This window comes from Cicer arietinum, chromosome 3 (genome assembly GCF_000331145.2).
Source record: "Cicer arietinum cultivar CDC Frontier isolate Library 1 chromosome 3, Cicar.CDCFrontier_v2.0, whole genome shotgun sequence".
NCBI lineage: Eukaryota > Viridiplantae > Streptophyta > Magnoliopsida > Fabales > Fabaceae > Cicer > Cicer arietinum.
The window spans coordinates 63,521,136-63,530,933 of record NC_021162.2 but is presented as its reverse complement, the minus strand read 5'-3'; the positions used below and the strand labels follow the sequence as shown (position 1 = coordinate 63,530,933).

Genomic DNA, 9,798 nt, shown 5'->3' with positions numbered 1-9,798 from the left:
TAAGATATATACTTGATCAAAATCGACCCAAAACATAAATATGTCTAAAACAAATTTTATTATGAGATTTTGTAGAGTTTATAATAGTATTTTAATAAATTGTTAAATTATCAATGAAAATTTATTTTTAAAATATTTTAGAGTACAAAATCATTTATTTAATTAATATAATCAATTTTATATAATATCTTTTTAATTGTTAATTAAGTTAATTAATTTAATATTTATTATGACAATATTAATTTTAGATAAAATTTTATTAATCTTAAATTAAAAATATTAAAATATAAAATCTTTTTATTAAATACAAAACTTTTTTGTATACGTTTTTTTTATTAAGTAAAATTTTAATTGTTTTGGAAAGCCTTTAATGATTGCTTTAGAGCCTTACCAAGTTACCATTGAGGAAATTTTATGATTGTTTCTCATATTATATTTACACAATAAATTATTTTAAAATAAATATAATATTAATTATCTTTTTCAATTATTTTCTTTTAAATGTCATTTAAGTTAGAGGTTTAAGTTGATTATTTATCTTTAGAAAATGTCAATTTGATTATTCAACCATGTCTATATTGATAAGTTTCTTCCAAACCATTAAACCAATTTACTCTATAACTATATATAGGTAACTCTCACATGGTAAGTAACATTGTAGACTAGAAATATTTTGCAAACTCTATAGGTAACCACATAATTATTGCACAACATTCGTTCAAGATCATGACACAATAGTGTCATTAAAGATTAACAAATGAGAAGTCTATTTTATTAATTTTTTTAATTGTAAAAGAGATAATAAATTATATTATAATTATTCACATAAATTTTAATTCGAATTCAAGACAAAACATTCAATATAATAATATCAGTATTTACATTTAAAACTATATCATATATTACATTAGTCTTCAGTATCATTCTTTACATGTATTTTACAACAAAAAAACTGATACAAAGTCAACAAAATAAAGTTAAACGATCAAAATAATAGATTTTAAAATAAAAAAATCAAATTGAATCTTAAAAATAAACTAAAGAATAATAATATTTTATTCTTTAAAATACAAGTTATAAGAAAAACTTTTTTAATAGTAAAAGATTTTTGTCAATAAAACTTATCGTTCTATAAAAACTAGAAACACAATAATAACTCCTAAGAATTGTACATGACTTTAAACGATATTTAGGAAGTAGTTGTTTTTGGACAAAATATTATTATTGAGTATTGAAAAGCTGTTTGTCTTAAATTGGAGAGTTGAGTGCCGAAAGCAAGAAGAGTTAATAGTAAATAAGTGAATAACACACCTCAATCGGTCTACCACCACAAAATATTAGGCACGTCATTTTCCATGTGTTGCGATAATAGACAAATAATTTCTTTTTGACTGAAAATTGAAATCAACTTATATTATTTCACTGTGGAAAAATGCATAATACAACTAGGTAAATAATTAAAAAAGCGGGGACTAGTCTAAGATGCTACTATAACAATCAATAAAACAATGAAATACATATACGTATACTTTTTTTCTTCCATAAATATAATAATTATCTTACGCAGTCAATGTAATTTATTTTACAATCTCAATATATTATAATTATTTATGAGTATAATTTTATAATTAATTACAGTAAAAATTAGATATATTTAATAATAAAACAGTTATAATTAATTAATAATATAAATTATTTTTATAAAAAAATATATATTTCGTGAATTTTTTTAATTAAGATGAAAAATATAATATGAACATTACGTTAGAGAATCCAAAATCGTCAAACATAAACCTAGGTTAAGAAAATGTGATATTTTAAAAAAGTGATATTTCAATATATAACTTTGTTTATAGATAGAATAGAATTGATTTAAAATAGAAAAAGTTATTTGCGTTTAAACTTTAAATCATATAATAATATTACTTGTTTGAGATTTTGTGTTTGCATATAAAATTTTGACAATAATTATATTACTTTATTTATAAATAAAAAAAAAATCTATTTTAATTAAAAACCACAAAAAGAATAATTTACTTTTTATATACTAAATTATTGATTAATTTATTAAAAATAACAGTGGAAATTTTATAACTATAATATATACATACATATTTTTTCTATACACAATCATTTATATATTTTTTATAATTTTGTGACTTTCAAAAATATAAGGGATTAGTAATTTAGGGTTTACGTAAACAAAATTAGAGTTTAATTAGATGATGAGTAAAATTTAAATTAATATTCGAATTGAAATTGATTATCGCATGATGATACCCTATAAAATTATAGTATATGATAATTAAAAGAAATTAATTGTCGAAAATAAAATATCAAAAAAGAATATTTTAAAAGGAAATCCCTTGCAAATTGCAATGGCCCTTTCCCACACAAAGAAAAGCAGCTCTCACACACAACACACAAACCAATCACCACTCACCACAGACAAGAGAAAAAAGAAAATTACATATTAGTATTATTAATTACTGCACCACCACCTTCTTTGTCTTCTGTCCCGACCAACCCCTCATGCGTTGTCGCCGAACCGGCGCGACCCATTAACTTCGCCGGAAACTTCCCTCAAAAGGGTCTCTCAATTCTTCCATGGCTCTCAATTTCCATCCTTAAAGAGCCTTCAAGCTTTCACCTTTTTTGTGGTGCTCAATCTCTGAAATCACTGAGGGTTTTTCAACTCTGAATCCCTTAAAGCTTGTGCCTTTGCGATATGTACGTTGTGCCTCCGCCGCAGCGCTCCGATCCGGGTTCAGGATCCGGTGGGTTGCGGGTTTACCAAGCCTGGAAAGGAAGCAATGTTAGTTCCCATTCAAGATTTCGTTTTCCCCCCCTTTTTTGTTGGTTATTTGTTTCACCTCTTTACTTTTATTTAATTATTACTATCGACTTTTTTATTGGTTTGTCACAATTCTGCTCTCAGAAAATTCCCCATTTGTTTTAGCAAGTATTTGTTATGCTTCTCTAATTCAAGTAGTAGCTTTTCTTTTTGTTAAATTTGTTTGTGTGAGTATTTTTAATTTATACTGATATTGTGTACATATGTTAGAGCTTGGAAGTGTTCCCATTTTGGAAAGGGTTTATTTTTATGTGTTGAGTTAGAGAAATATTGTTTACAAAGAAAATTGATGTTTAACTTAGGAATTGATTTACTATGATGCATATATTTGAAGGGGCCTTTTCTGTTAGCTTCTGTCGCTTTTAACTGTTACTGAAATAGTTTGAAAGCTATACTTGCTTTGGAGTTTAGACATGATGGGAAAAGATCAAAGTTTTCCACAGTTTCAAAAAGACAAAAACTGTAAAGAATCTTTCAGTATTGAAAAATAATTCTTTACATTAGGTACATCTTTGGAATTACGGTGAGTTTGATGAAATCATAGTGTCACTGTGATTTTGGTGAAGCTTTAAAGTGTGGTTTTTGTTAAAATCACGGTGGCGCAATGTGATTTTGTTAAATTCACTGTCAATCCAAAGATGCTCTGGATATTACAATAAACTACTAAGTGAAAAATACTGACTGTTACTGTTATGTTTTGAATTATAGGTGATTCTGTTCCATCACAAATATAGAGTTTCTTATTTGTTGCTTTCATCCTTTTTCTTGCAGAAATTTTTTCTTCAGGGAAGGTTCATATTTGGACCAGATGTGAGATCACTGGCGCTGACAGTTTTACTTATTGTAGCACCTGTCGCATTTTTCTGTGTCTTTGTTGCCAGAAAACTATTGGATCATTTTCCTCACCACTGGGGGGTAACCATAATGGCTGTTGCAGTTGTTTTCACAGTTTATGTGAGTCCTTTTCTTTCATATACATGTACAAGAATTTCTTTTTTCTGCATTGATAATCCAATCTGATTAGAATAATGAGAAGCATTGTTTTTTATATTATTCAATCTAAAAAACAGATGATGTATTAGTAGTTAGCTAATCTGTTAATTTCTGAATAAAATACAACTTCAAAAGGTTCCCTTTTAACATGTTCATTTTGGAATCATTACCAAAACAAAACCAGCCATAGTTATTTCAAACTAGTCTGCTATACGTGCAGCTAACACAATCCTACAATCGTAATCATAAATAGTAAGTTGAGTCCATGGTTATGCCAAATAGCATGGATTGTTGTCCTTGTCCATTTTTATATGAAAGTATCATCATTTAGTAAGGGAAGGGATATCGAACATCCTCCTCCTTAAATAATGTAGCGAAACAATAATAATAATGAAGATTTAGAGAGCGATTTCAGCAATCTCTCTGCTCCATAGCTATTATGAGTGGGGCTCTCTGGAAAAGTTCCATGGTACAACAAATTGAAGCCATGGGAAGAAATTTCTCCATAGTAAGTCTACGGATGGAGATTTCTTCCCGAGTATTCAGTTTTAATTAGAAACACAAAACGATAACATTTTATAGCATGTTGCTGTAAAAAACCACTGTTTCTGCTAAAACCTATGAATAGAAAATGTTTGAAACTATGGGCATTTACTGAAGATCCATCGAACGTGCTCATATGTAATGGCCCGAGTATTGTAATCTATGTGAAGGATTTTAATTTTAGAGGCATTTTTTTAATTTCCAAAATGTCCTTGTCAAAATCCAATTGTCAAAGCTAGAGGATAAATGGATAGAATGAACCAAAAAGCTAGAGGGGTTTTAGCTTAACATTTCCACTTAAAATAAAGTACCTGAGATAATGGAGATTTCAAGAAACTTTGGAGTTTTTTAAATCTTGAATGTGAGACAGACGTGGACTGTTGAGAACAAAGGTGATGGAGGGGAGGAATGATCGTGACCTTTTAGATAGACTTTTTCGAGTAAGGCTTAGATTATGGATAGCATTGTGTATGTGGATCTTGCTTGAAAATTTGACTTTTGACCTTGAGGTACTAGGATTTGTTGATGAATTTCAATGACTTAAGTACTGGTTGCATAAACCTTATAATTTAATCACTAAGATGTAATCTGCTTGACATTATAAGCTCAATTTTAAACCTTTATAATCCACATGGTAACTATAATATTAAATTTTAAAATTTTCTATTAAAATTTACTGTAATCATTATTATTTGTTCCGTGAATAATTTATTAGATTCCATTTTGTTGACCTCCTCGTTGGTTGCTGTTCCTGTTTTTTTCTTGGCTCACCCAATCACGATTCTTCTACTTCTGTGTTGTGCTCACTGCTCAGCATACGTGGTTTTGCTCCTCCTCAAGATTCAGCTGCTGTCACCATTCAACAGCTGCAGTTCCCTCATCTCTTGCAGTAGCTCCTCTTTCATTTCTTGCTTCACTGATTGCATCCTTCCTATAGATTTGTGCTTCCATATTTTTCCTACCACTGAAACTTTTTCGTGGATCAGAACTGCTTTGATATCGATTGATAGGAACCATAAACTAGTATTACCGTAGAAAATATGGAAAAACCTCTGGATCACCGTAAAATTCCCAGAGTATTCGAGAAACTTTGCTTCATACTCTTCCAATGCCTTAATGCCCTTGACAAGATACACTCTCCAAATCACTCCTCTTATTTATAAGCAACATGGCTTATTTTTCTTTCCCACTAGTAACCAACTAACAAAGGTTATCTATCGAAGTCATAAAATTTTCTAACTTTCCTTGAAAGGGCAACAGAATACTCAAGGCAGAGGGGAATTGTTTAATCCTTCTAATCTTGATTCAGAATACTTTATTGTTCAATCTGGCGAACTGCCAGGTTTTCTGGTTGCAGATCATAGTTGCAGCAACACATTAAGTATAAGTAGGTTGTTATTGCTTATTAGTAATAACATAATGGTTCTTTTCTGCAACTTTACATGGTTACTCTTAACTCTAGTGTCTGGCAAATTATAACTACAGGGTTTAGGGATTCGAATTGGGAAAATCATAGAGGATTAATAATGACATTGGCTTGGATGATATTCATAGTATGTTATGCTACAGTTAGGCTATGCTTTTCTATCTTTGTTTTTAGTTTAAAATTGTACATGTGAGGAACTTATTTTGAAAGGTTAATTTTGGAGTTTCATGTAAATTCTTTATTTTGGTGTTTGGCTTACAAGTTGCCAAAATGGCGAAATGATGAAGTTCTGTTCACAGCTTAGTTTTTTATTCATTACTTGATTAGCAGTGAAGGGAAGCCTGGGCACAACAGTTGAAATTGCTGTTGCATGACCTTTGTGTGTCTATGCACACTAAAAGATATTATTTCCAAACGAATGCTGATGCTACCATCTTTTCAGGACTTGGTTCTTCTTTTGTTAACATCTGGTCGAGATCCTGGCATAATACCACGCAATGCACATCCTCCAGAACCAGAAGGTTTTGATAGTAATGCAGATGTTGGCTCTGGTCAGACTCCTCAATTGCGGTTGCCACGGATTAAGGAAGTTGAGGTCAATGGAGTCGCTGTTAAGGTCAAGTATTGTGATACTTGTATGCTTTATAGACCTCCTCGATGCTCGCACTGCTCGATCTGTAATAACTGTGTAGAACGGTTTGATCACCACTGTCCCTGGGTTGGACAGTGTATTGGGCTGGTAAGTTGGATCTTTTGTCTATATGTTTTCTCTTTTTGCTATTGAAAATTGCTCATGCTCAGGTTGGCATTATCATTCTCTATGAATTCGTCATTTTTCATTAATTTTTTCTTCTGATCACTTTTCAGTTTAAGTCATTCTTGAATATTTGATATGTATGCTAATGCTTGGACAATTGTTATGCAGCGTAATTACCGCTTCTTCTTCATGTTCGTCTTCTCAACTACGGTACTTTGTGTATATGTTTTTGCATTTTGCTGGGTCTATATTAGAAGAATTATGGGGTCAGAGGAGACAACAATTTGGAAAGCAATGATCAAAACCCCAGCCTCCATAGTTTTAATAATTTACACCTTCATATCAATGTGGTTTGTCGGTGGCCTTACGGCGTTCCATTTATATCTGATAAGTACAAATCAGGTAACATTTTTCTTTCTTTTTTATCCACATGCTTTAAATATAATCTAGCTCTTGAAATGTATATACAACTTGAGTTGATGTATGTTATTGTTCGGGCAGACTACTTATGAAAACTTCCGATACCGATATGATCGGCGGGCAAACCCGTATAACAAGGGAGTGGTGAATAATTTCAAAGAGATATTCTGCATCAGCATACCCTCCTCGAAGAACGATTTCAGGGCAATGGTGCCAAATGAACCGGCATTACCTGCTCGATCCGTGGGTGGAGGATTTATGAACCAAACTTTGGGAAAACCTACTGATGACATAGAAATGGGCAGGAAAGCAGTATGGGAGATGAATGCTGGGATGGACGATTCAGATAATCAACTAAACAATGACCGCGTGTCTATAAAAGATGGTGAGTTGTCTCCTGAAATTAGGACGACTGTTGATGACACGGTCGACCGTGCTGGAATGCATCATCCTAGACGATCTAGTTGGGGAAGAAAAAGTGGAAGCTGGGAAATGTCTCCGGAAGTGCTAGCATTGGCAGCCAGGGTTGGGGAGGCAAATCGTGCTGGTGAAGGTAACAGTAGTAACACGAGAGAATCATCTTAAGCAAGCCGTTGTGTAGCGAATTGCGGGGGCAAAAGGGACATGAAGATTTGATTTTATGGTTATTAAAAGAAGTTACTTTTCTCATGTGGTAACTATACAGCAAATTTATTGTATGTGCAAAATGGTGGGGCTGTAGGCATTTGAAGTGTGTTTTTAAGTGTTGTTTTAGCCTTTTGTGATTCTAAGAAGAAATTGTTTGGAGTGTTGTGAGAGTGAGTTTTGTTCTTTCTGCTTTGCTTGATGTTGTATTTATTTATGCTTTGTTCTAAGAAGGAACATCTGTCAAATGAAATTATTATTGCTAACTTAATCTCCGAATGTAATTGATGTGTAGGATGATAAATTTGTCAAAAGTGTCCAAATCTCAATATCTATTTTTCTTCCTCAACTACATTAGCATTATTGATATTCAAGGACAAAGATTATGCACCTTGTAATTAGACAGCCAATGTGTTCAGGGCTCATTAATTGTACGAGGATAATGGTGTTATATGCAACCGTTCATGTAAACTTACATGTTTGAAATCAAGACATATGAAAAGTTCAATTCTGGGTAAATAGTTGGAAAGAGATCATCTAAAATAAAGTTCTGACAATAATATTGGATTAGAAGTCTTGTTAACTAAAATTTGGTCTTTAACTAAGGGATGTTAACAAGAGTTCATTGGGTTATTATAACATATGTAAATATGTTTAAACAACTTATAAAATTTAGTAAAAAAAATATATGAAATTGATCATTTTCATGAAAGCTAATAGTTTATTGAAATGGGCTCTCTATAACATTGAAAATGATAACTTTTATTTATTTTTTTAATGATAATTGAAGGTGACAAGTAGTATATTATACTATGCTATACCAAAAATGTAAGTATAGAAAAAATATGAAAAATAAGTAATATTTATACAAATAAAAATATTTAGAGAAATAAGTACATGAGGTGACAGGTTATGAAAAGACTGCAGGGTGCAAGAGTGTAGAAAAAAAAGGCTACACAAGAGGTACTTATTAAGTCTATTCTACTATGTACGGCCACTTCAACTAAAATAAAATATGAGTATCTTTGCATTTGCATTTGCATGAAATGAAACTCAACTAAATGAGAGGGAAATGCATGTTGGTCGCGCTTGCTTCCGGTGAAGGACGAGAACGAGAAGGATTTGCTTATTAGTTTTGCGCTTGCTTGCTTTTAGTCCCACATCATTTAACGCTAACATTAGTTCACTCTTTATATACAATATTTGAACCTATAAGCTTTGTCCCTTTGGGGACATCCGATAAAATTGGAACGATACAGAGAAGATTAGCATGGCCCCTGCGCAAGGATGACACGCACAAATCGAGAAATGGTCCAAATTTTTTTTGGATTTTTTTCTTACGATTTCTCTGTTCAGATCTGTATCTTTTTCTGCATTTCGTTCTCCCATTCTTCTGGTTGTCGTCGCTGAATAAAAGCCCCACGCTACTATGAAAAGAGAGATTCGATTTCTATGACAATTTCAAAACTGGTTCGTTGTTTATGCATTTTAGGGTTAGTTATTCTGAAAGTGTTCTACAATGTCAGTTTCACTTTTTGCTGTGTTTGCTTGTGTGAACTGAAGTTATTTATTGATTTAAATTGTTCTGTGACAAATGTGTTTTAATAATATTTTATTTAAGAGTGCTTTCATTCAAGATTTCAATATATTGTAAAGAACTTTTTATCTATCTATAATAAAATCTACTATTCGATCAAGATTTTAAAATCATAAAAGTAATTTTTGTTATTCAATTAAAATAAGAAAAGTATTATTTTATTAATACAACAAAATTCGATGAATTAAGATTTTTGGGAACTTTTAAAATGTCTCTAATATATATATATATATATATATATATATATATATATTGTGTTATGAAGTTTATTTTGAGAGAGTTTTTAGTTAAAATATCTCTATTCAATAATCTCATAAAAACACATTGAAATTTTATGGGCTCTCGATTTTTTACTATTGGTTCTTTTTATTTAAATTTTTATTATTTAGAAAAATTTAGCTTTAGTATTTAAGAGTTCGGTCAAGAGTTAATTAAAGTTTAATTAAGAATTATTTCAGTTAGGATTTGAATTGAGATTCTTTTAAACAATTTGTCTTTAATTGAAATTCATTAACCACTTGTGCACAATCATTTAATTAATCATTTAAAATCTTATAAATAAATAGTTTTTTTAAATCTTATAA

At 30.7% G+C, this 9,798-nt stretch overlaps 1 protein-coding gene and 1 non-coding gene across 2 annotated transcripts; both read left to right on the top strand.

Moving 5' to 3' along the window:
• Nucleotides 1-2,499: 2,499 nt before the first annotated feature.
• On the top strand, nucleotides 2,500-7,966 carry LOC101502528 (probable protein S-acyltransferase 7). Its single transcript, XM_004492941.4, has 5 exons — nucleotides 2,500-2,815; nucleotides 3,626-3,808; nucleotides 6,259-6,555; nucleotides 6,742-6,975; nucleotides 7,075-7,966. The coding sequence occupies exons 1-5, from the start codon at nucleotides 2,729-2,731 to the stop codon at nucleotides 7,576-7,578; spliced, it is 1,305 nt and encodes a 434-aa protein (XP_004492998.1). The 5' UTR covers nucleotides 2,500-2,728; the 3' UTR covers nucleotides 7,579-7,966.
• Nucleotides 7,967-8,837: 871 nt separating this feature from the next.
• On the top strand, nucleotides 8,838-8,940 carry LOC113785912 (U6 spliceosomal RNA). Its single transcript, XR_003472093.1, has one exon. It is a non-coding gene; the product is annotated as a U6 spliceosomal RNA (small nuclear RNA).
• The last annotated feature ends 858 nt before the right edge of the window (nucleotides 8,941-9,798 follow it).

What these genes read in the sequence shown, in the direction of transcription:
- LOC101502528 (XM_004492941.4), top strand. Translation starts at nt 2,729, where the DNA reads ATGTACGTTGTGCCTCCGCCGCAGCGCTCCGATCCGGGTTCAGGATCC. An exon ending in AAGCCTGGAAAGGAAGCAAT is followed by an intron (nt 2,816 to 3,625) that starts GTTAGTTCCCAT and finishes TTTTTCTTGCAG; the next exon opens with AAATTTTTTCTTCAGGGAAG. An exon ending in TTGGACAGTGTATTGGGCTG is followed by an intron (nt 6,556 to 6,741) that starts GTAAGTTGGATC and finishes ATTGTTATGCAG; the next exon opens with CGTAATTACCGCTTCTTCTT.